Below are 27712 nucleotides of genomic sequence, written 5' to 3'. Positions count from 1 at the left end.
GCCGCTTTACCCTGGGACCCAGTGACAGCCAAGTTGAGGGCTGCCTGTGTATAATGGCTTTAGGAATTCACATTAGGGTTAGACCTAATCCTAGGCCTAACCCTACCCCTGACCCTAGCACTAACCCTAATCCTAAACCAAACCCTAACCCTAACATTAATCCTAACCCTATCCTTGAGCCTGACCCTACACCAAATCCTAGCCAAAACCCTAACAATAAACCTATTCCTAACACTAACCATCTCCTTAACCCTAACCCTAACCCTAACCCTACCCTAACTCTAGTCCTACACCTAACCCTAACCCTAACCCTAAGCCTAGCTGCAGCCCTAGTGCTAACCCTAACCCTAACCCTAAACTAACCCTAACCCTAGCCGTAACCCCTAGACATAGCCCTAGCACTAGCCATAACCCTAACCCTAACACTTACCCTAAGCCTAACCCTAACCCTAGCCCAACCCAAATCCTAACCCTAACCCTAAACCTAACCCTAACCATACCCCGAACGATAGCCTTAACTCTAACAATAAAGCTATCCCTAACACTAACCATCTCCGTAAACCTAACCTTAACCCTGCCCCTAACTCTAGCCCTATTCGTAGCCCTAAACCTAAGCCTAGGCCTAGGCCTAGCCCTAGCCCTAACCCTAGCACGAACCCTAATCCTAAGCCTAACACTAACCCTAAACCTAAGCCTAGCCCTAACTCTAACCCTAACCCTAACCATAACACAAACCCTAACCCTAACCCCAGCCCTAGCGCGAAGCCTAACCCAAACCCTAACCCTAGCCCTAACACTAACTCTTGCCCTAACCCTAGCACTAACCCTAACCCTAGCCCTAACCATAACTCTAACCCTAACAATAACGCTTAGCCTAAACCTAACCCTTAACCTTGCCCTAAACCTAAACCTAGCCCTAGGCTCAAACCTAGCCCTACCTCCAGCACTAAGCCTAACCAAAACCCTAAACCTAACCCTAACCCTAGCCCTAACCCTAAACCTAAACATAACCCTACCCCTAAATCTAACCCTAACCCTAACCCTAACACTAACCCTAACGCTAGCCTTAAACCTAAGCCTCGCCCTAGGCCTAAACCTAGCCCTAACCCTAGCATGAACCCTAACCCAAACCGGAAACCTAAATCTAACCCTTACCCTAACCCTAACCCTAACCCTAACCCTAACCCTAACCCTAACCTTAACCCTACGCCTAACCCTAGCCCTAACCCTACCACTAACCCTAATCGTAAACCTAACCCTAACCCTAAACCTAACCCAAACCTAGCCCCAACCATAACCCTAACCCTAACCCTAACTCTAACCCTAACCCTAAGCCTAACCCTAGCCGTAACCCTAACCCTAACAATAATCTTAACCCTAACCCTAACACAACCCAAAACGTAACCCAGGTGTACGTTTTCGTGGCATTAAGTCCACCCACAGTGCTATGCTACCAGCCACACCAGCCATCACCCGAACCTCTTCACCTTCCCAAATTGAAACTTTGTGTTCATTAAACAACATCTCCCAAATCCTCCCTCCCCCAGCCCCTGGCAGCCCCGTTCTACTTTCTATCTCTATGAACTGGACTACTCTACTACCTGATATAAATGTGGCTGGCTTCGTACATTTAGCATAATGCCCTCAAGGGTCATCCACGTTGTCGCGTGTGTCAGAATTTCCTTTTGTTTCAAGGCTAAATAACATTCCATTGCACCCACTGCCTGTTTTTGTAAATAAAGTTCTTTATTTTCATGTCACTTACATGTTGTCAGTATCTAGACAGAGATTAGCAGTTGTCCCAGAACTTTATAGACGGCAAAGCCAAAACTATTTACTCTCTGGCTTTTTATAGCAAACAATTGCAGATCCTTGGTACAGAGAATACTGTAGAATAAGAAACTGTTTCTGCTGAAAAAGAGGCAAAATGTTTTTAAGGCCTCACAGTCAAGACCACCCCGCATCCCCAGTGTGCTGTTCCACCAAGTTCGCTCAGACAAGCGTGCATTCAATGCACCTGACCTGGCTCTGCCGCTTTACCCTGGGACCCAGTGACAGCCAAGTTGAGGGCTGCCTGTGTATAATGGCTTTAGGAATTCACATTAGGGTTAGACCTAATCCTAGGCCTAACCCTACCCCTAACCCTAGCACTAACCCTAATCCTAAACCAAACCCTAACCCTAACATTAATCCTAACCCTATTCTTAAGCCTGACCCTACACCAAATCCTAGCCAAAACCCTAACAATAACCCTATTCCTACAACTAACCATCTCCTTAACCCTAACCCTAACCCTAACCCTAACTCTAGTCCTACACCTAACCCTAACCCTAACCCTAAGCCTAGCCGCAGCCCTAGTGCTAACCCTAACCCTAACCCTAAACTAACCCTAACCCTAGCCCTAACCCTAGCCATAGCCCTAGCACTAGCCATAACCCTAACCCTAACACTTACCCTAAGCCTAACCCTAACCATAACAGTAATCCTAACCCTAACCCTACCCCAACCCAAAACCTAACCCTAACCCTAAACCTAACTCTAACCATACCCCGAACGATAGCCTTAACTCTAACAATAACCCTATCCCTAACACTAACCATCTCCGTAAACCTAACCTTAACCCTGACCCTAACTCTAGCCCTATCCGTAGCCCTAAACCTAAGCCTAGGCCTAGGCCTAGCCCTAGCCCTAACCCTAGCACTAACACTAATCCTAAGCCTAACACTAACCCTAAACCTAAGCCTAGCCCTAACTCTAACCCTAACCCAAACCATAACACAAACCCTAACCCTAACCCCAGCCCTAGCGCAAAGCCTTACCCAAACTCTAACCCTAGCCCTAACACTAACTCTTGCCCTAAGCCTAGCCCTAACCCTAACCCTAGCACTAACCATAACTCTAACCCTAACAATAACGCTTAGCCTGAACCTAACCCTTAACCTTGCCCTAAACCTAAACCTAGCCCTAGGCTCAAACCTAGCCCTACCTCCAGCACTAACCCTAATCCTAAACGTAACCCTAAACCTAACCCTAAAACTAAGCCTAACCAAAACCCTAAACCTAACCCTAACCCTAGCCCTAACCCTAAACCTAAACATAATCCTACCCCTAAATCTAACCCTAACCCTAACACTAACACTAACCCTAACGCTAGCCTTAAACCTAAGCCTCGCCCGAGGCCTAAACCTAGCCCTAACCCTAGCATTAACCCTAACCCAAAACGGAAACCTAAATCTAACCCTTACCCTAACCCTAACACTAAGCCTAACCCTAGGCCTAGGCCTAACCCTAGCCCTAACCCTACCACTAACCCTAATCGTAAACCTAACCCTAACCCTAAACCTAACCCTAAGCCTAGCTCCAACCCTAACCCTAACCCTTACCCTAACTCTAACCCTAGCCTTAACCCTAACCCTAACAATAATCTTAACCCTAACCCTAACACATCCCAAAACGTAACCCAGGTGTACGTTTTCGTGGCATTAAGTCCACCCACAGTGCTATGCAACCAGCCACACCAGCCATCACCCGAACCTCTTCACCTTCCCAAATTGAAACTTTGTGTTCATTAAACAACATCTCCCCACTCCTCCCTCCCCCAGCCCCTGGCAGCCCCGTTCTACTTTCTATCTCTATGAACTGGACTACTCTACTACCTGATATAAATGTGGCTGGCTTCGTACATTTAGCATAATGCCCTCAAGGGTCATCCACGTTGTGGCGTGTGTCAGAATTTCCTTCTGTTTCAAGGCTAAATAACATTCCATTGCACCCACTGCCTGTTTTTGTAAATAAAGTTCTTTATTTTCAGGTCACTTACATGTTGTCAGTATCTAGACAGAGATTAGCAGTTGTCCTAGAACTTTACAGACGGCCAAGCCAAAACTATTTACTCTCTGGCTTTTTATAGCAAACAATTGCAGATCCATGTTACAGAGAATACGGTAGAATAAGAAACTGTTGCTGCTGAAAAAGAGGCAAAAGGTTTTCAAGGCCTCACACTCAAGACCACCCCGCATCCCCAGTGTGCTGTTCCACCAAGTTCGCTCAGACAAGCGTGCATTCAATGCACCTGACCTGGCTCTGCCGCTTTACCCTGGGACCCAGTGACAGCCAAGTTGAGGGCTGCCTGTGTATAATGGCTTTAGGAATTCACATTAGGGTTAGACCTAATCCTAGGCCTAACCCTACCCCTGACCCTAGCACTAACCCTAATCCTAAACCAAACCCTAACCCTAACATTAATCCTAACCCTATCCTTAAGCCTGACCCTACACCAAATCCTAGCCAAAACCCTAACAATAAACCTATTCCTAACACTAACCATCTCCTTAACCCTAACCCTAACCCTAACCCTACCCTAACTCTAGTCCTACACCTAACCCTAACCCTAACCCTAAGCCTAGCTGCAGCCCTAGTGCTAACCCTAACCCTAACCCTAAACTAACCCTAACCCTAGCCGTAACCCCTAGACATAGCCCTAGCACTAGCCATAACCCTAACCCTAACACTTACCCTAAGCCTAACCCTAACCCTAGCCCAACCCAAAACCTAACCCTAACCCTAAACCTAATTCTAACCATACCCCGAACGATAGCCTTAACTCTAACAATAAAGCTATCCCTAACACTAACCATCTCCGTAAACCTAACCTTAACCCTGCCCCTAACTCTAGCCCTATTCGTAGCCCTAAACCTAAGCCTAGGCCTAGGCCTAGCCCTAGCCCTAACCCTAGCACGAACCCTAATCCTAAGCCTAACACTAACCCTAAACCTAAGCCTAGCCCTAACTCTAACTCTAACCCAAACCATAACACAAACCCTAACCCTAACCCCAGCCCTAGCGCGAAGCCTAACCCAAACCCTAACCCTAGCCCTAACACTAACTCTTGCCCTAACCCTAGCACTAACCCTAACCCTAGCCCTAACCATAACTCTAACCCTAACAATAACGCTTAGCCTAAACCTAACCCTTAACCTTGCCCTAAACCTAAACCTAGCCCTAGGCTCAAACCTAGCCCTACCTCCAGCACTAAGCCTAACCAAAACCCTAAACCTAACCCTAACCCTAGCCCTAACCCTAAACCTAAACATAATCCTACCCCTAAATCTAACCCTAACCCTAACCCTAACACTAACCCTAACGCTAGCCTTAAACCTAAGCCTCGCCCTAGGCCTAAACCTAGCCCTAACCCTAGCATGAACCCTAACCCAAACCGGAAACCTAAATCTAACCCTTACCCTAACCCTAACCCTAACCCTAACCCTAACCTTAACCCTACGCCTAACCCTAGCCCTAACCCTACCACTAACCCTAATCGTAAACCTAACCCTAACCCTAAACCTAACCCAAACCTAGCCCCAACCATAACCCTAACCCTAACCCTAACTCTAACCCTAACCCTAAGCCTAACCCTAGCCGTAACCCTAACCCTAACAATAATCTTAACCCTAACCCTAACACAACCCAAAACGTAACCCAGGTGTACGTTTTCGTGGCATTAAGTCCACCCACAGTGCTATGCTACCAGCCACACCAGCCATCACCCGAACCTCTTCACCTTCCCAAATTGAAACTTTGTGTTCATTAAACAACATCTCCCAAATCCTCCCTCCCCCAGCCCCTGGCAGCCCCGTTCTACTTTCTATCTCTATGAACTGGACTACTCTACTACCTGATATAAATGTGGCTGGCTTCGTACATTTAGCATAATGCCCTCAAGGGTCATCCACGTTGTCGCGTGTGTCAGAATTTCCTTTTGTTTCAAGGCTAAATAACATTCCATTGCACCCACTGCCTGTTTTTGTAAATAAAGTTCTTTATTTTCATGTCACTTACATGTTGTCAGTATCTAGACAGAGATTAGCAGTTGTCCCAGAACTTTATAGACGGCAAAGCCAAAACTATTTACTCTCTGGCTTTTTATAGCAAACAATTGCAGATCCTTGGTACAGAGAATACTGTAGAATAAGAAACTGTTTCTGCTGAAAAAGAGGCAAAATGTTTTTAAGGCCTCACAGTCAAGACCCTCCCATCCCAGGTGTGCTGTTCCACCAAGTTCACTCAGACAAGCGTGCATTCAATGCACCTGACCTGACTCTGCCGCTTTACCCTGGGACCCAGTGACAGCCAAGTTGAGGGCTGCCTGTGTATAATGGCTTTAGAAATTCACACTAGGTTTAGACCTAATCTTAGGCCTAACCCTCGCCCTAACCCTAGCAAGAACCCTAATCCTAAACCGAACCCTAACCCTAACATTAAGCCTATCCCTGTCCCTAAGCCTATCCCTACCCCAAATCCTAGGCATAACCTTTACAATAACCCTATTCCTAACACTAACCATCTCTTTATCCCAAACCCTAACCCTAATACTAGCCCTAACCCTAGTACTACACCTAACGCTAACCCTAAGCCTAGCCCTAACCCTTACCCTAACCCTAACCATAACACTAACCCTAAACCTAACCCCAGTCCAAGCCCAAACCCTAGCCCTAACCCTAGCCCTAAACCTAGCCCTAAACCTAAACCTCACCCTAACCCTAACCCTATCCCTAACCTTAAACCTAGCCCAAACCCTAACCCTAACCCTAACCCTAACCCTAGCCCTGACCCTAATCTCAGGCTACAAATGCATATATGCTCTGACTCAGCAATTCTACTTCAGGGAATTGATTCTGCGGATGTACTCTCATATAAGTGAAATTTCAAACGTATAATGTATCTTTGTAAAAGCAAAGAATTGGGAACTTTTCTCAATGTCCATTAGTGGAAGACTGGATAAATAAATGTAATGGACTATTACACATCTATTAAAAGAATGAAGCAATTCTGTATCTACTAACATAGAATTATTTCCAAATATAATGGTAAGCAAAAAAATAAGCCAGGTGCAGAAGAGTATGTTACCATTCATAAAAGGAGTGTGGTGCAAGAGCAGAGGGTAATATATATTTATTTGTTTGTGGAAGAATGAAATATCTATGGAAAGATACTCATGAAGTTGATAATATTGGTTGACTTCAGGAAGGGTAACCAAGTGTGGGGAAAGAAGAAGACTTTTCACTGAATAAGTTTGTATCTTTTCAGCTTTTAACCAGGTGAATACATCACCTACTACATTTAAAACTTTTTTGTAATTAGGTGACATTCACTGTATTAATCCCTTTAGTGTTGCGATAACAGAATTACCTGAGACTGGGTAATTTATAAAGAACAGAGGTTTATTTGGCTTACAGTCCTGGGAGGGCTGCAATCACCAACAATAAATAAGGGTTCTAATTTCTCCACATCTGACTTCCGGTCAAGATGTCACAATAGACAGTCCCCAGTGTCACTCTCTCCCACAAATCAACAAATTTACAACTATAAAAATGTAACCAGTCAAGCTGGGGCCGCTGGAGCTCAGGTGAAGAGGAGGAGAGACCTATGGAACTCATGAAGGCGAGAGAAACCACGAATAGAGAAAGAAAAAACTGCTCTCAGCATTTGGGCTGCAGCCACTTTAATGCTGGAGCACATGGAGCAGGAGCCGGCAGAAGCCACAACTGTGCCCTTTAGATGGAGTTACGTGGAGGCGGCAGAGGAGAAGAGGACTTTGGTGGCTTCCAGGACAGCAAGACCACTAACAGGGTTCCTGTGGACCCACACAGGAGCGAGGAGCCAGAACAGCTGACAAAAGGGAGCCACTCAGAGGCCAGTGAGTCATCACAGGGGACCAGCACAGGGCCTGTCCCATGGGAAGTGTTTGGAGCATGGGCGGTGGAGGAGACAGGCCCACCGGCAGAACACTGGGACACAGCATGGACAGCTGATCCTGGATCTCAAGAGGAGACTGGTCGGGTATACAGAATTTCATGGGGTGCAGTTTGATGAAAAAACTCCAGCCCAGATCAGTTTCTGCACAACACAGGTGCACCGAGTATGTGGAGAGCCAAAAGTACCTATAAGGTCAACCATTAAACCCTGAGCTGCACAAAAAGTCTTCCCTAGGGAAACGGCAGCAAAGTAGCAATTTCCCTCAACCACACAGCTCAAGCACAGGCTCCCACAGGAAGTTCCCCTGTTTTAGAAGCAAGAAAGGACAAAATCTTAGTTCCGGCCCAGGCACACCATGAATGCCTTGGGGCCCACCAGGGGACTTGAGGCATGAAGCCAGGGGCAGGACCCGTGCCCACAAGCCCTCACACTGCCAGCACCTCAGGGCTCCGCCCAGAACCTGAGGATTGGAGTCACGGACTGGACCCCACTCCCACATACCAGCATACCACCAATGCCTAGGGGCCTGCCTGGGGACCTGGGGCTAGCAGCCAGGGACTGGACCCCCTTCCCACAGGCATGCAGTGATAGTGCCTCTGGGCCCCATCTGGGGACACAAGGCATGAAGAAGGGGACCAGAACCCCTCCCACAACCAGGCATCAGAATGCAAGCGCCTCAGGGCCCACCCAGGGACCTGGAGCATGGTGAAGGGGACTGGATCCACCTCCCACAACCAGGCTCACCATGCCAACACTTTGGGGCCTGCCAAGGGACCCAGGGCATGGAGAAGGGGACCAAACCTCTGTCTCATAACCAGGCACACCATGCCAGTGCCTTGGGGCCTTCCCAGGGACCCAGGACATGGAGAAGGGGACCAGATCCCCTTCCTACAACCAGGCACCCTACACCAATGTTTTGGGTCCCACTCAGGGATCCAGGGGAAGGTAAAGGGGACCAGACCCCCCTCCCACAACCAGGTACACCATACCATCACCTTGGGGCCTGCTCAGGGACCTGGGGCATGGAGATGGGGACAAGACCCCCATCCCACAACCAGGCACCCTGTGCCAGCGCCCCAGGGCCCACCCAGGTATCTGGGGCATGGAGAAGGGGACTGGACCGCCCTCCCACAATCAGGCACACTATGCCAGTGCCTTGGGACCCACTCAGTGACCCAGGGCATGGAACTGAGGATCAGACACTCTCCACAACCAGGCACACTGCCAGCACCACAGAGCAGGCCAAAAATATCTCCTCCGTGTGGGTGGCCCACCATAGCTACTACGATAATGACGGCTGCCATGAAGGCAGCTAGATGCCACACCCACCATGCAGATGGTCCGCCAGCCACTGGGGTGAGTTGACACAACGAGAGTCACCAGCAGAGAAAGGAGGAGGATGTCTGTCTCCACAGAGCCCATTTCAGAGTGATGGAAGAGGCATCTGCTCTATGATAGTATTGGGGGACCTGATCATGCCTCTCAGCATTGGACAGATCATTTGGGCAGCAAATCAACAGTAACCATTATTCTTTCAGAGCGTGAGAAGAAATGTAGGGTGATTAGAGGGGGGCGGAGGGAGGGAAAGGGGGATGAAGACGGACTGGACAAGGGGCATAAAGAATAATTACAATTTGTAACAATATATATGCTAGTAATATTGATTTGATCAACATATCTCAATGTTGAAACGCCAAAATATGTATAATCAATTTTACTTCAATAAAAGTTAAAATTAAAAATAATAATAATTTCTCCACATCCTTGCCAACACTCGTTGTCTTACATTTATTATTATCATTATTATTATAGCCATTTTAATGGGTGTGAAGTGATATCTCATTGTGGTCTTCATTTGCATTTCCCCAATGACTAATGATTTTGAGTACCATTTCAAGTTTTTGTTGCCATTTGTTAATCTTCTTTGGAGAAATATCTACTCAATGTTTTTGCCCTTCTAAAAATTGGGTTGTTTGTCTTTTTGTTGTTGAGTTGTGAGTGTTCCTTACATATTCTAGATACTAAATCCTTATTAAACATGATTTGCAAATATTTTCTCCCATTCTGTATTTTGCCTTTTCACTTTCTTAATAATGTTTTTTTTTTTAACACAAAACATTTAAATTTTGATGGAATCAAATTTATTTATGTTTTTCTTTTGTAACTTATGCTTTTGGTGTCATACCTAAGAATCCATTGCCAAATCCAAGGTCGTGAAGATTTACTCTCCAGGTTTTCTTCTAGGGGGTTTTCAGTTTTACCTCTTCCATTTAGGTTGTTGATCTATTTTGAGTTAATTTTTGCATATGGTGTGAGGTAGGTGTCCAACTTCATTCATTTGCATGTGGATATCCGGTTGTCCCAGCACCATTTGTTAAACCTATTGCATTTTAGAATGAAATTTAAATATGAAAAAGCCCTCTTCCCAGGCTTTCCTCCATTGAGGCTTGTGTCAAAGTTCTGGGGTCTCATATTCTCTAAGGCATTATGGAGACCCCCTCTAGTTATTAATCATCTGTCTACACCAGCTGTGACTAAAGTGTCATTGTCCCAGCCTGCATGGTTCCTTCTATTCCACAAATGAAGTGTAGAGATCTTGAGTGAGACTTGGATCTTCAGACCTACCATCCAGCTGACCTGCTGCACCATTCGGCTAAAGAACCCCTTTCTCCTCTAGTATTGGATTATAACTCAAAGAACAAAATAAATATCTATTAGTCCCTATTGATAGAAATAATGATTGAATAAATAAAGTGGGGAAGAAGGAATGAGGGCAATAAAAAAATCACTATTTGAATATCTCAGTAATAATTATTGTGCGTAAGTCTCAGGAATGAATGCTAAATTAGTAGGTGGAACTTTAAAGAGAAATTGAATAGTTCTATATCCTCAAAATATCCTCCTCAAAATATGTATGAAATGCTTTGGTGATTTTAACATATATCCATAAGTTCTTTGATACTTCTCCCTCCAGGAGGTTTAATTTATTTCCCCAGCCCTTAAGTGTTTACCAAACTTGGTAACTTGCTTTTTTTTTTTTTTTTTTTTAATTTATTTTATTTATTTATTTATTTATTTTTAAATTTTATTTTGTCGATATAAATTGTGGCTGATTATTGCTCCCCATCACCAAAACCTCCCTCCCTTCTCCCTCCCCCCCTCCCCCTCAACAATGTCCTTTCTGTTTGCTTGTCGTATCAACTTCAAGTAATTGTGGTTGTTATATCTTCTTCCCCCCCCCCCCGGTTTTTTTTGCGTGCGTGTGTGTGTGTGTGTGTGTGTGTGTGTGTGAATGAGAGAATTATATTAAGTGAAATAAGTCAGGCACAGAAAGAGAAATACCACATGTTCTCACTTATTGGTCGGAGCTAAAAATTAATAGGTAACTAGCTTCTGATGAACAGAGCATAGAAAGGAAAAAAATTAGTAATTTTATAGTAGAGAAACCTGGCAGACGTCACCTTAACAAAGTGACTGAGGTTAACATGACCAGTCATAAGCTGATCAGTAAATGTCGACATCATGTATCTCTGACGCAATGAGAAGGGCACTTTGTTTCTATGGTTTTCTTCCAAAAAAAATCTGTAACTCCTTTCTAATCATGAGAAAACATCAGACAAACACAGACTGAGGGACTTTTCATAAAATATCTGACCATTGCTCTTCAACAGTGTCAAGTTCTTGAAAAACAAGGGAAGGCTAAGAAACGGTCACAGATTGGAGGCGAATAAGGAGTCATGATGACTAAATGCAACCCCACTGAATCCTGGAACAAAAAAGGGCACGAATGGAAAAACTGGGAAAATTCAAATAAAGTCTGCAGTTTAGTTAACAATGTTATATCAATGTGGATTTCTTAGCGACAGTGGTAACACTAGGGGAAACTGGGTAAAAGGGTATACAAGAATTCTGCTACTTACAGTAGCCAAACCTCTTTGACATGCATCCTGAGTACAAAACAATGTCAACATAAGTTTCCAAGGTAGATTAGATGTTGCCATGAACACCAATATAAATTCCATAATGCTTTAAACATTATAACAGCACACTCTATATAAACACCAGACTCATTTTCTGAGTCAATCTTCTTTACTGTTTGTTATGTCTTTGCCAGATATTGTTTTTCTCCATGCTATTTACAAGCTGAGTTTCCTTGCTTGTGTTGGAGATTCTTAATTTTTTTTTTTTGGTTTCCCTAAGCCTATTTTTATTAAGGAAAAAATGTTAAATCAGGTATATTTGAGCTTCTGTGATAAAATGTCTTATAAATAGCTAGGTTATAAATAAAAAGTTGACATCTGAAATAAGGTAGGAATATATGTTTAATCCATAACTACAGTAATAGCATACATAATTAGGCATTTATTCTATGTAATATACAAGGGCATACTTCTATACATTTTGCCTAATTCGTCTTTCTCATCATACTACCTGACAAAGTTTACTTGAAACCTCTTATGCAAAATCCATTTTCTCACTTTGTTCTCATCAAAGTAAGAATTAATTATTTATGCTGTGCTAAATCCCAGCTATGCCTATTATTTCATCGCAGTAACAACTCTGGGAACTTCGGCTAATATTTGGTCCACGGGGAAATGCTGGATGTTGCAAAATTACAGAGAACTTTATGAAGATTGTCACTTGATAGCCAAGAAGAGACCTACAGACTTGCTCAGAGTAGATGCTCAATAAGTATATTTTTATTTTTATTACTATACCCATATTACATGAGGGTACTTCAAAATGTTCCCAGGAAGATCGGTACAATCTTAATTCTATTGTCCACAAGCTTTTTGAAGGACGCTTGTATAGAGACAGATATTCTCTCTAAATTTTCTTGGTCCTTTATAAATTCTCCTTTAATGCAGTTCCACTATCACAGCCACAAACATATCTTTATCACTTAATCACATGATCAGTTACATTGTAATTGAAAAATCAGGTGACTGGATTTGAGTACAGTAACTCATAGAAAGAAACAAGTTTTGTCTGAGGTCACACTGTTCAAAAAAAGAAAGAAAGCCAGAAAGTGATTCCAAAAGTGCAGACACCAGTCTTCTCTCTCCTCTAGAATACATTTCCAAGAAAAGTTATTTATCTCCCCAAAGAAAAAAAAGAAAAAGAAAAAGATTCACAGCCTGACATCTGGATAAAAATATATCCCTTATGTCAAAATCTCAGCAAAGCCAAAGAATGTGATGTTGGCCTAAAAAGTCCAAAGCAGGATGCTTTTTGTGCTGTTATATTATCTCCTGCTGAATTAAGAGTACCCTACCAAAGAAATAACTACTTGTTTAGGGATTTCCTTTCAGTTGATCAGTCAGCCCCCAGACTGAAACAGTACACTCTTAAACAACCAATTGGTCATAGAAGAAATCACAAAGGATATTAAAAATATCTTGTGACATTGTGGTTGATTATTGTTGCCCTTACCAAAACCTCCCTCCCTCCTCCCTCTCCGCCCTCCCCCACAATGTATATCGACAAAATAAAATTTATAAATAAATAAATAAATAAACTTAAAAAAAAAATCTTGTGACAGATGAAAATAAAAACACACCAAAACTTATGAAATACAGTCATCGAACTGAATGAAAATAAAAATACAGCATATCAAAATTTGTATCATATAGTTAAAAGCAGTACTGAGAGGAAAGTTGATAGCATCAAATACACATATTAAAAAGGAGAAAGTCTCAAATCAATCATCCAAATTTCCACTGTAAGAACCTAGAAAGAGAAGAGTGAAATAAATCCAAAGCAGCCAATAATAATAATAATAATAATAATAGTAATAGCAATAATAAATAAATTTTTCCTAAAAACCTGTGAAAGAAGAGATGAGGAGCAGACAAACTCATAGATGAAACAAGAACAGCAGAATATTGTTGGTACCTCTTGGGTAAAGGGTACAGGGGGGATCATTATATTATTCTACTTGTGTGAAATTTTCCACAATAACAAAACCCTGCATCAATAAAAATTCAAAATAACCTAGAACATCAGGTTACTCATTTCCTAATGTATGGAATAATGTTACTCTGTGACTTTTAAAGTGGTTTACTAGCTCTATTACCCATCCAAATTCTAAAGGAAACCTACTGTGAACAACATAAGACAAAAGAAGGCTAAGCAGCCACAGGTTCCTTAATTAAGCACCAGATATTGAAATTAATTAGTCCTGTTACCAAAGATATCTAAAAGGCCATTAGAATTTTCTAATCTTCAAACTGTGATACCAAAGGCAGTGACTGAAACATATTCATAAGATTCTGGAAGTATAACATCTACAAAGATAGACTTAATACCATTCTTCATGATCTCAAAATAGTTCAATCATTTTATCTCAGCAATTTAAACTTCATGCTCATCGGCTCATAATCTGCATTCTCCTCCCACAAAATATTTAAAGTGTGAAATAAAGGTTGTCCCTACTCATCCCAATGCAAAAGATTAAAAACAATCTTTTGTTAAGTAAATACCTGTTTCATAATTTAATTCTCCAAAAAGTTCACAAAGTTCCTCAAAAAGATACTTAATCATTTTCCAATGGGAAATGAACAGCTAAAACTATAAGGCAAACTCTATTATACTGCTTTACAGCTATTGCTACTATTTCTCATTAGGTTATGTTTAAAATGTCCTTTTCTCGATAATCTATGCCTTATAAATCGGTATATCAGTTACCTTAGAGTGTGACTGGGACATGAGGAGAGTTTCTAGGATGCTAATAATTTGTTGATCCGGGAGCCGATACCACGGGCGTGTTCTACTTGTGAAAATTCTTCAAGTTTTACACTTTAACATGTGTACTTTTATATATGTATGTAATACTCCACTAAAGTTTTTTAAAATATCATAAAAGTAAGCCAGAGCTGTTAGGGCTGTCCTCGAGTCCCCTCCCCCATATTAAAACTCCTGTTCTACGCACTGAAACACTTCTCTGCAAAAATGTAATTCAAGTTAAAGCGTTACACACTTTCTATTTGCATATTCCCAGATGACTTCTATTTGCAACTGGGAGCTCAGAAAGCATACAGTCCAATAGAAAATTTTGGTTTTATATTTTCCAGGATTAATCCTTTTAAAAGCAAACTGAATAGAAGACAAGTCAATAGGTACGGCACTGTTTGTACTATGATGTACTACTTTCAACTTTGTTATGTGGATTTAGGAAGGAAAAGAAAGACCATCGCTTCAGACTTTAGTGGGATAAAGAAGATAGGAGAAGGCTAGAAAAAACTTTGTGGAGAGGGGACTATGACCTTGAAGTCCACCTGCCAGTGTTTTAGTCCAAATTTTACTACTAATTAGGTATTTTTGGCTAATCGAAAACAGGAGGGAACAGTACCGGCCCAGACGGATGAACGAAATAAAATGCATGAAAGCAGTATGCCGAGATTTAACATGAAATATCCAATGACTGAAAAAAATGTTTGGAAGTAACCAATTCTCACGCACTTGCTGAAGGCAAGTGCCGCCCAGCAAATAAAAACTGTTACGCCTGTAATCCCACAACCGTCACTCAATGCTCTCTCTTCGTTCCTCTAATCTTGTAACCTCCCAAAGGTAAATATAAACATTAAAATTCTCTCGCGGTGGGAGCAGGGGAGTGTAGTTTAGACGGATTTTGGTCGTCACCTAAACACACTTTCACCGTCCACCTTCCTTTGGAGGCAGGGAACGTCGCCCCCCAAACGCCGATCCAGCCTTTCCAGATGAAATGCCAGGGCGTCCACCGCCCACCGCCACGGGGGCGCCACTTTAGCAGGCACTCCTGCCCCGTGCACCCGGGACTATTCCCATGACCCGCCCGCGACTCTGAATTCGGTCACTGAGCCCAAACCTCGACCAAGTGACTGGGGACAACAACGCCCAGTCTGGCTAGGGCAATCCCCACCCTCAGACCACACATCCACAAACACTTCCACGGTCTGTCTGGAGAAGAGACGGCAACACTAGGACACACCCGGCAAGTTGACACAGAAAGGAGGCGGTGTGGGGAAAAGGGAGGGGACACGTCGCTTCCCCCTCCCGCCGCCCTCGACAGGAGACCACTGCCTCGGGGCTGGGGCGCAGAGAGCGCAGGGACGCCGGCGCCGCGGGGACAGCGGGACACGCTGAGCCCGGAGCCTGGCAGCAGCCGCGGCCGGCTCTCTCTCCGCCTGAGCCCGCTGGGCAAAGGCGCCGGGCGGGGCGGGAGAGCGTGCGGGGCGCCGGCCTGTGTCCAGGAAGGCGACGCGGCCAGGGCCCTTCTTACCCGGGCAGGCGAGGCCGCGGCGCCGCTGGCGGAGCAGGCAGAGCAGCAGGAGCGCGGCCCCGCCAGCGAGGAGCTTCGCGCCGTCCGCTACGTGCCGAAGGCCGCCACGGCGCCGCCAGGGCGAGCAAGCCGGCGAAGGGGACGCGGCGACGACTCCCTCAGCGCAGGAAGCCGGAGAAGCCTGGGAGGAGAGGAGCGCGCGGGGCGGGGGCGGCGCCGGCCGCGCGACTGAGCCCACCGCGGACTGTGGCGCGGCGGGAGCGCGCGCGAGCACCTCGGGGCCCGACCGTCCCGGGACGCGCGCTGCGCACGCGCGGACCCCGCAGGTCGCCGGGGTCGCGGCGCCGAGATGCGGGAGGTCTCCCTTCTGCTCTTCGTACCCGAGAGGTCTCGCTGCTGCCGCAGCCTCACCGCTGCCTTTCACCATCCACCCTCCGCCCATGCACGCTGGCTTCACAGCAACTGGAAGGGCGGCCCGGCCTGCACGGAGGACTTCGTGGGCCCTGCCTGTCCCCCCCGCTGTGGGGTCCGTCACCACCCTCTTCAAGGAGCCCAGGAAACAGGGGGACGGCCCCATCACAGGCGTTTACACCCAACATTGGGGCACGGCAGTTATGTGGATGAAAACGGAAGAGTCAAGAACTTGTAGGGAGGTGGAGGGAGATGTGAGAACAGTGACTGCGGATCAAATGCCTTTCTCCAAACCAGTGTTTTCCAGAACCGTGGGCTATAATCTCTAGAGTATCATGAAATCGGTTTAGTAGATAGGGACCACCACTTTTTTTTTTTTTTTTTTTAATGAAATTGAGAAGAATAGAAAAATCTCAGTGAATCACATAGTAAAGGACTTGTTTTTATTCCAGTTTTTTGGATGTAGGTATCACGGGTGTGGACATAAAATGTATTCTCTATGTAGGTCTGCTCAAACAAAAACTTTGAGAAACACTGTTCTTTGCAAAAGGACATTCAGAAGTAACAATGGTGCGTTGCATTAATGCTGGCCTTACTCCCAGAATCAGAAAGGCTTTACAGATGACAGCATTCTTCTCCTGTCTGACCCTATGATGCAGAAAGTGTTAGTCTAGCCTTTAGCCTAGCATATATACGGTCACTTAAAGAACTGCTGTTTTCAGTTGAGGAAACGAGAAAATCAAGTGTGTCAGTCAGAAAATAAGTTCATCAAACCTCGCAAAATACACGCACTATTAAGGTAGTCTACACTTTAAAGTAACCTACGAAACAGTGGTGCCCTAGGTATTTTCTCGGTATGAATTGGTGGTTGCCTAATACAGATTAGGAAAATCACAGAGACCAGATACAGTAATGACATGTGCGTACGGATGCTTCAGAGTCGATTCTAAGTTGTGCAAACGTGGCGCTTCTGCTAAATTCTCTGTTTGCCTTGTGGACATGTTCATTGCCTCATATAACATTTAGGTAATTAGGTATGCCGAGCACAGAGAATACAAGGATGAACAGGTTGGAATCACTATTGTCCAGAGAAGAGAGCATAAAACAAAATTATAAATTATAAATGTGGTAAGTGCCATATTAAAGTTACGAACGAGGCACTATGAGAGTTTAAATGAGAAAATATTTAGTTTTGTCTATAGCTTTCAGTTAAGGATTGACAAAGATGATTTTGTGGCTGAATTCCAAAGGACCAGAGAAGGAATAGCTCAGGAAGACAAGAGGGAATGTTACTAATTCACTAATAAATTTCAGAATGATGTAGGAAAAGTGCTGGAAACCTTGAGAGAAAGGTTTCCATTATTTTGGAGTTTGTAACAATGACAGAAATACAATCAAGGTTAATCAAAAATATAGTCTATTTAGGAAATAGATTTCAAAACAGAGGAAAGATAGGACCCATTGACAAGATACTCTAAAAGGTACCCTTGTTCAAGAAGCATGTGAAGTTCAAAAACATAAAATTAGTTATATGAGCTCAAATAATTTTAGTTGTTGATAAAGCCAATATGATAAAGATCACCAGGGACAACCCTATAACCCAACAAAGTTAGGTTTATTAACTTACTACAGCAAAGAACAGTACACAGCAGAAGAACTTTGGGCATGTCTCCAGAAACAGGAAGAAATGAGGGGCCGTTATTAGGGGAAGAAAGGATTGTAGTAAAATCTAAATGAAGCAGGCATTGGTAGGCTCAAAGCAAATCAGATCTGTATGTGATATCAATCCTGGGTTGAGAAGCAGACTCAAGGTTCTATTTCCTGGGAAACATAAATTTAAGATTAACATAGAATATTGTGTTTGAATGCTCCTTATCTGAACCTGTGCACTGTTAAGTTGAGGTCACTTTTCTAATTCAAATAGACTCAGAGAATTCAAATCCCCCAGGCAAGAAAGGGATGATATGTTTTCACTGATATGATCCCAGAACAGTTTCTGACAGACCAGGATTTTAGAGAACAAGGTTATTCCACACTATGTCCTTTGATAATTAACCAAAACAATTTTTCAGATTCACACTTTAAATAATACTAAATAATTATAAAAAAGAGAAAATGTAGTTCTATTGGGAGATCTCCAGGAGCTCTGATTTTTAAAAAATTTGAGATATTGAGAACAAGGAAGAGTAGGTCATGTGGAGTTAGGGAATCTAGAAAACCTCTTAAAGAAATATTGTATTAGCCAGCCTCCAAGATTGTCCCTAATGATCCTTTCTTCCTGATATTCATGTCCTTGTGTAATTTCCCTCACATCAGAGTTGGTCTGTGTGACCAAGAGTATGGTGAGGGTGATGATATGTGACTTCTGAGGCCAGACTATAAAAAGCATGTGGCTTCTGCCATGGTCACTTTGATTGCTTGCACTTAGGGAAGCCAGCTGCCACAGAGAACCCCCAAGCAGCCCCGGAGAGAAATTGAGGCCTCCCACCAGCAGCCAGCACCAGCTTGCCAGCCATGTGAGTGAGCCTTACAAGTAGGTCGTCTGTCCCCAATCAAGACTTAAGATGACTGCAATCTCATGAGCAATCCCTAGCCAAACAACTCAAGCAAGATGCTCCTAAATCCCTGATTCACAGAAACTGTGCGAGATAATAAATGTTTATTGTGTTAAGCCACTGAATCTTGGCATAATTTGTTATGCAGCCGATGTGATTTAGACCAGGCCTTGAAAAACAGATGAAAGAAAGGGGATTTAGGAGAAGATGTAATAGGAGCAAAGATACAAAGCAGATTAAGGAAGATGACTAAATCTGGTGAGAAATCTGGTTCAGGGAGGGGTATGAAATGAGAGAAAAGGTTAAAATGTTTCATTGGAGTCAAATTGTAGAGTTAACCAGGTGGGATTTTATTTTGCATGCAAGAGGGAGTATTACAGGCTTGGGGGAAGGGTAGTGACCTCAGCTTTTATGTAAGAATGATCATGCTATTGGCAGTGTGTAGGATGAATTAAAGGAGGAAGCATCAAGCAGAGAGACCTGTTTGGACACTCTTGAAATAATCTAGGTAAAAGATATTGAGAAACTGAGTCAGGGTAGCACTGACAAAATAGGAATAAAAAGGCTTTGTGGATTCAGGTTGGATGGGGAGATTACTAATTAATGGGAAGAGAACTTTTAATTTGACTGTGGTATTTCCTGGCTGAGTGCCTGAGAGGATGATAATATTTACCTGAGATCAGGAGGCACAGAAGTGATACATGCTTGTCAGGGAAGATAGTGAGATGCAAATGAATGAATTCCTCAGTGGTTTCTCATCAACAAGATAAACTGCAAGATCCTTAGAATCTCACACAAAGCCTGACCCAAGTTCTGCCTCCCCTCTAAACTCCTGTTTTGGCACTCCTCCCCTCTAACAGATATGTTCTACCCCTGCCCCAGGAGATAAATGCCCACTGCTATTCACTTCTGTGGTCTTCCTTTGGATATGCTATTCCTTCTACCTGAAATACCAATCTCCTCCTAACCTAACATCCTCACTCCCAACTCAGTTCATCCTTCTTTCCTAACATCCTCACTTCCAATTCAGTTCATTTTTTAAAACAAAGCTTTGATGGTTTGACTCCAAACAGTCTTCACTGACCAGTGCCCCCCTAACCCTCTACCCCTTACCAAGTTAATCACTCCCTCTTTGTATTGTTTCATATATAATTCTATGAATATATGGTAGGGTCCTGAGGAGGCAGATCTTTTTCCCCCCCAATAGTAAAAATAAAAATATATTAAAAAGTTACCCAAGAGCAGTAAAAAAAAATGAGGAATAGAGGTAAAAATAAGAGATACAAATGAAATATATATAGCAAGATGATAGATTTTAAGCAAACCACATCAATAATTATACTAAACATAAAGGACCTAAACACATAAATTAAAAAACAGATTTCCAGATTGGATTAAAAAGCAATTATATGGTATCTACAAGAAACCCACTTTCTTTCTTTCTTTCTTTTTTTGATTTGGTTAAATTTTTCCTTTTCTTTTTTAAAAAAAGACTAATATCATAGAAAGTATGCTCTCTGACCACAATAACAGAAGGAAATTTAGAAAACTCACAAATGGGTGGAAATTAAACAACACTCTCCTAAATAAACAATGGGTAAATTAAAATAATAAACAGGGAAATTAGAGAGTACTTTGAAATAAAGATCAAAGTGCAATGTGTCAAAATTTACAGGATGCAGGGCTCCTGCAGTGCTGAGAAGAAAATTTATACTTGTAAACAGCTATATTAAAAATAAAAAATATCTCAAATTGGTAATGTAAACTTCTACTGTAAGAAAATAGAAAAAAAAGAGAAAACTAAACCAAAAGCAAATATAAGTAGGAAATAAGAAAGTTTACAACAGGAATATATGAAACATGGAATTAATAAACAATACAGAAAATCAACAAAACCAAAAGTTGAATCTCTAAAAAGATCAACAAAATTTGCAAACCGTTATCTAGACTGACCAAGAAAAAAGAGAAAAAAACAAAATTACTAAAATTAGAACTAAAGTAAGGGCATTAGTACATCGTCACTATGGCTTTTTGTGGTGGTAAGATTTAGTTTCTCTTTCTCATTTGCATTTTTGTCCCACCAGTGGATTTTGTTCTTTCTTGTATATTTGTGATAGTGATTATCATTTTTCAGATTCCCAGATGCAGGACTTCCTTAAAGATTCCTCGTAGGGCTGGTCACATGGTGAACTCCCATAGTTTTTGTTTGTCTGGAAAATGCACTATTTTCCCCTTGTTTCTGAAGGATAGCCTTGCTGAGTATAGTATTCTTGACTGGCAAGGTTTTTTTTTTTAGTATTTTGAATATACCATCCCATTTTCTTCTGGCCTGTAGAGTTTCTGTTGAAAAGTCTGCTGTTAGTCTGATAGGGGGTCCCTTATAGGTGACTTGATGCTTTTCTCTTGCTTCTTTTAAGATTTTGTCTTTGTTTATGAGCTTTGCCAGTTTCATTATAATGTGTCTTAGAAAGGATCTTTTCAAGTTGAATCTGTTTGGGGACCTTTGAGCCTCCTGGATCTGAAGGTCCATGTCTCTGCCTATACCTGGAAAGTTTTCTGTTACTATTTCATTGAATAGGTTTTCCGTGCCTTTTCTTTCATTCTCCTCTTCTGGAACACCCATGATTCAGAAGTTTGTGTACTTAAAGTTGTCTGATAGCTCTCTTAGATTTTGTTCATTTTTTAAAATTCTTTTTTTCCTTGTTTTTTCATCTGCTTGGCCTAGCATGCTGCTTAAGCTATATACTGTATTTTTTATTTTGTTGAGTGAATCTTTCAGTTCCATGAGTTCTGCTACATTCTTTTTTTAAAGTATTAATCTCTTTTTCAATTTCCTCCTTCATATCTTGGATTTTTTTTCTTGGTTCATTATGTTGTCTAACTCAGTCATCTGTATCTCAGTGAGTTTCCTTAAGATTGTTGCTTGGAATTCCTTCTTAATCATTTCCTGAGTTTCCTGCTTTACTGGGTCTGGTATTTGAGAATTACTGTATTCTTTTGGTGGTGTCATATTTTCTAGGGTTTTCATATTTCTAGTATCTCTATGTTCATGTCTGGTCATCTGGTAGAGCAGTTACTTCTTCTGTTACTCTGGAGTGGGCTTTGAGGAGAGAGATGTCTTCTTCTTCTTCCAGCCTCTGCTGGTGACTCCCCTTGTGTCAGTGCAGTCAAGTGTCCAGCGGACTACCTGCACAGTGGCTGTGGCTGTGGCTGGTGCTGTGGTGTTGAGTCACTTTTTCAACAGCTATGACTATGACAGTGGCCGTGGTGGCCCACCTACATAGAAGTGGCATTTTTGGCATGTTCTCTTGCCTGCTTTCAGGCAGGGGATACTGCCCTCAACTCTTTGCCTAGGATGCTGTGCATATTCTCTTGCCTGCTTCTGGGCAGAGGGGGCTGCAGCCCATGGCTCCTTGCCTAGGACCCTGGGTGTGCTCTCTAGTTTGCTTCTGAACAGAAGAGCAGGAGGCAGATCTTAAAACTTCTTTTCAAGAGAAACTGCCAATCTGGCAAAGTAAACTCCTTAAGTCAGCAGGAGAAGATCATCTTTGCTCAGAAAATATTCACTCGAGAAGCACCTTCCTTACACTGATGCAAATGGAAGGAGAGTAGGTGCCCATTGCACCAGGGAAAGTATGTAATTGGACATCTTGAGAAGACCATGCTTCTAAATAGGCTTAGTCAGCCCAAACTGGTATTGGGAAAGTTCTTACAGGAGAGCCTCCCAGGAGGAAAGAGATTGAGACCTCAACCCCCTCATTTTTTAAAAATTTATTTTATTTATTGAATCAAAATTGATTATACATATTCTGGGGGTTGAACATTGAGATATGTTGATAAAATCAATATTACTAGCATATATATTGTTACAAACCATAATTATTCTTTATGCCCCTTGTCTAACCTCTCCCCTTCCCCCATTCCCTCCCCCTCCCCCCTCTAATTGTCCTAGATTTCTTCTCTCCTTCTGAAAGAATAAAGGTTACTCTGTTAATTTGTTGCCTAGATGATATGTCCAATGCTGAGAGATGTGATCAGGTCCCCCAATAGTATCACAGAGCAGATGCTTCTTCTGTCACTCTGAAATGAGTTTTGTGGAAAGACAAATCCTCTTCTTTTCTTTGTCTCTGCTGGTGACTCTTCTTGTGTGAATGCACTCCAGTGGCTGGCGGACCATATGTGTGATGGTTGTGGCATCTAGCAACTTTTGCAGCAGCCATGGTTATTGTGGTGGCTCTGGTGGTGCTGTTTTTGGTATGCTCCTTGGCACTGGTGATATGCCTGGTTGAGGGGTGTGTTTGGTCCCCTTCTCCATGCCTCTGGTCCTTGGTCAGGCCCCAAGCCACTGGTGCCATGTGCCTGGCTATGGGAGGGGTGGCTGGTCCCCTTCTCCATGCCTCAGATCACCAGGCAAGACCCAAGGAGCTGGCTTGGTGTGCCTGTTGTGGGAGAGGAGTCTGGTCCCTTTCTCCATGCCCCGGGTCCCTGGGCAGGCCCCTAGCTGCTAGAGCGGTATGGCTGGTTGAGGGAGGGTGGTCTAATCCCCTTCTCCATGCCCTGGATCTCTGGGCAGGCCCCAAACCATGTGCCTGGTTGTGGGAGGAGGTTCCGGTTCCTGGCTCCATGCCTCGGGTCACTGGATGGGACCCAAGGCACTGGCTTGATGTTCCTCATTGTGGGAGGGGGATCTGGTCCCCGTCTCCATGCCTCGGGTTCCTAGGTGGGCCCCAAGGCACTGGCTTGGTGTGCCTGGTTGTAGGAGAGAGGTCCAGTCCCTTTCTCCATGCCCTGGGTCCCTGAGTGGGCTCTGAGGTGCTGGCATGCTGTGCCTGGTTAGGGAGGGTGGTCCGGTCCCCTTCTCCATGCTCCGGGTCCCTGGGCAGGCCCCAAGGTGCTGGCTTGATGTGCCTGGTTGTAGGAGAGAGGTTCGGTCTTCTTATCCATGCCTCGGGTCCCCAGATGGGCCCCAAGGTACTGGTGCAGTGTGCCTTCAACCTCCTCTTTTGACGTTCAACATTATTAGACTTTCTGATAGACTGAGATGGTCCTGTCTTGCCGACTCATGGTTCTAAAGAGGAACTTTTCAGGAAGAACGGGAGGTTTGGGCTGCAACAACAGAGCCTAGTGGCCACAGGAAGAGCTGGTTCCTACACAGTACATGGCTAAGCCTTGAAGGCCATCCCAATTCAGTCACCTGGGAACTACCCATGTTTTTGGAGAGCAACATCCAAGCATAGGGAAAACTTAGGAGTCCATGCTTTCAGCCCTTCTACAATCTGTTCAAATAAAACATCATAACAGGGGAACAAAGAGACTTGGGACTGAGGAAAGCCACCTTGAAATGGCAACACATCTAGCAGCCAAAGGTTTTTGGTAGCCAAAAATCTGGTCAAAAGACAACTAGGAGGCTTCAGTTCTTCCTTTTGTCTAAAACAAATCTAACATCTTTGGGGTGAGTAGCTCCCATAGTTTTTGGTAAATTAAGTGAGAGAGGCAGCCTCAAAATTTCCTAATAAGGGCCGAAATTGGACAATTAGTTGGAAAAAATACACGTGATTTTTTACCCCAGACTTAGGAAGTAGGTCATACCAGTTTAAAACACATATACGTCACAATTGTACTTTTTGTTTCTTTAGAGTAGGTATATCCTTGGACCTTGATGCAGTGTTGCCACATAACAGGTGCTCAGTAAATATTTGTTGACTATACAAACTGACTTTGAGGTTCTATGAGTACTGTCCAGTGGAAAATCCCAAAAGGTAATCAGAAAATTAAGATCCAGTGCCTGGAAAAAAAAATCAGTGCTAAACATTTATTCACATAAAAATATTTATTAACATCTTACTATGTGCCAAGAACTAGGACCAGTTGTAAGAAAAATAGAACAGTCCTCACCCAGAATAGTCTAGAAGGGGAACAGACATTAAATAAACAATATAAAATTCCAATATGATGAATTTCAAATATAGATTTAGAAAAAATACGTATAGATTTAGAGGTCTCCCATATGCAAAATAGATGAATTCTGGGAAATGAGCAAGATTTTTAAAAAGAAGAATGAGCAGGTGAGAAAGGGGATATAATCCTAGGAAACATCCACAGTCGAGGGATGAAAGAAGGAAAAGAAGCCAGAAGGAGAGTGAGAACAATTAAAAAGATAATATGGGACCCTGGAGGCCTGCAGATTCCAGAGTTCCAGAGTCACGATGAAGAGAGTGTGCAGAAGGGTCTGGGAATGTTAATTCAGATTATCAGTAAGTACTGGAAATGTATGTCTCAGTGAAACTGTTTCTGTGCTCCTTTTCCTCTCCTTCATGTCCCTACTGAACCCTGTTCAGACTCCTGTCACAGTGTCTGTAATGTTTATTTATTTAAACAGCAGGAACCTTTGTGAGAGAAGCCAAATCTTATTTTTCTTTAATCCCCTGTAATCTGAAAAAATAAAAAAATAAAAATTGTACCCATACCTCATACTCCAAACAGAATAAAAAGAATAAATTCAAAATTGCTCAAAGAATGAATTAATAAAGAAACCATAAAAATATTACAAGAAAACATAAAAGAATTCTTTATGAAATAATTATTTTGTAATCTTGCATGAGGAAGACCTTTCTAAGTATTAAAATCCAGAAGTCAGAGAAGATAAAAATTGATAAGTTTGACTACTTAAAAATAATTTCATAATGACAAAAAAAACCCAAAACTGTAAATAGAATAGAAAGTAAACTGTAGGGGAAAATTGCACTTCATTTCATAAATAAGTGGTTCATTTTCCTAAAAGTACCATGAAATCATTGAGGAAAGGCCAAAAGCTGAATAGAAAAATGGGTAAAGAATTTGAAATAGTTTACAGAAGAAAAAGTTAAAATGGCTCTTAAATATAGAAGATATTGTCAACTTTATTTTCATCACAAATAAGAGATACAAAATGAAATTACACTGAAATACAATCTTCCTCTGCCAGATTGGCAAAGATCCCGAAGTTTGATAACACACTGTAATTTTTGATTAATGTTTCTGAGAGACAAGTAAATGAGTATAAAGTCTAGAAATCAATTGAGCAATGGCTTAAAAAATAGATACAAATGCATATATGCTCCGACTCAGCAATTCTACTTCAGGGAATTGATTCTGCGGATGTACTCTCATATAAGTGAAATTTCACACGTATAATGTATCTTTGTAAAAGCAAAGAATTGGGAACTTTTCTCAATGTCCATTAGTGGAAGACTGGATAAATAAATGTAATGGACTATTACACATCTATTAAAAGAATGAAGCAATTCTGTATCTACTAACGTGGAATTATTTCCAAATATAATGTTAAGCAAAAAAAAAAAGCCAGGTGCAGAAGGGTGTGTTACCATTCACAAAAGGAGTGTGGTGCAGGAGCAGAGGGTAATATATATTTATTTGTTTGTGGAAGAATGAAATATCTATGGAAAGATACTCATGAAGTTGATAATATTGGTTGACTTCAGGAAGGGTAACCAAGTGTGGGGTAAGAAGAAGACTTTCCACTGAATAAGTTTGTATCTTTTCAGCTTTTAACCAGGTGAATACATCACCTATTACATTTAAAACTTTTTTGTAATTAGGTGACATTCACTGTATTAGTCCCTTTTGTGTTGCGATAACAGAATTACCTGAGACTGGGTAATTTATAAAGAACAGAGGTTTATTTGGCTTACAGTCCTGGGAGGGCTGCATCTGACACGGGCCTCAGGCTGCTTCTACTCATGGTGGAAAGTGACAGGCAGCCGGCGGGCACAAGCAGATCACATGGCGAGAGGAAGCAAGAGAGAGAGAGAGAGGAGGTGCCAGGGTCCTATAAACAACCAGCTCTTGCAGGAACTAACAGAACAAACACTCACTCATTACTCCACCCACCTAGGGAGAGCACTAATCCATTCTTGAGGGATCTGCCCCCATGACTCAATCAGTTTCCAACACTGCCACATTGGGCATCAGATTTCCACATGAGTTCTGGAGAGGACAACACATCCAAACTCTATCATTCACGTAACATAAAATTAACTATTTTAAAGTGAACAATTCGATGGCATTTAGTACGTTTACAATGTTGGGCAACTCCCACCTCTTCCTAGATCTAAAGCATTTTCATCACTGTCAACAAAAACCCTGTACCCATTAAGCAGTCACTCTTCTTCCCTATCCCCAATCCCTGGCAACCATCAATCTGCTTTCTGTCTCTATGGATTTACCTATTCTGGATATTTCATATAAATTAGTTTATACAGTATGTGACCTTTTGTGTCTTGCTTCTTTCATTTAGCATAATGTTTGTGTGGTTCATCCATGCTGTAGCATTTATTAATGTTTTATTCCCTTTTATGGATGAGTAATATTTCATCATGTAGAAAGACTACATTTTTTATCCATTCATCAGCTGAGGCACACTTGGGTTGTTTCCACCTTTTGGCCATTGTGACTAATGCTGCAATGAACATGTGAACATGCATGTGCAAGTATTCATTTGAGTATCTGAGTAAACAAAAGTATATACCTGAGTATACAACTAGGAGTAGGATTGCTAGGTCACATAGTAATTATATGTTTAACTTTTTACTTAAACTTTTTAAGTTCTATGTTTAACTTTTTGAGAAACTGGCAATATTTTCCACAGCAGATGGCCCATTCTACATCCTCACCAACAATAAATAAGGGTTCTAATTTCTCCACATCTGACTTCCGGTCAAGATGGCACAAT

General features: G+C 42.5%; 1 protein-coding gene across 1 annotated transcript in view; it reads right to left on the bottom strand.

The window, feature by feature from the left end:
* The window catches only part of LOC134385853 (uncharacterized), a 64110-nt gene extending 47518 nt beyond the window's left edge, over positions 1 to 16592 (bottom strand). Inside the window, exon 1 of the mRNA XM_063107521.1 lies at positions 16016 to 16592. Coding sequence (XP_062963591.1) covers positions 16016 to 16592 — 577 coding nt within the window. The remainder of the gene's footprint in view (positions 1 to 16015) is intronic.
* Positions 16593 to 27712: the final 11120 nt, after the last annotated feature.

The sequence above is a fragment of the Cynocephalus volans genome, chromosome 9 (genome assembly GCF_027409185.1).
Source record: "Cynocephalus volans isolate mCynVol1 chromosome 9, mCynVol1.pri, whole genome shotgun sequence".
Lineage (NCBI taxonomy): Eukaryota > Metazoa > Chordata > Mammalia > Dermoptera > Cynocephalidae > Cynocephalus > Cynocephalus volans.
This window is presented reverse-complemented; position numbering and strand designations above follow the sequence as displayed.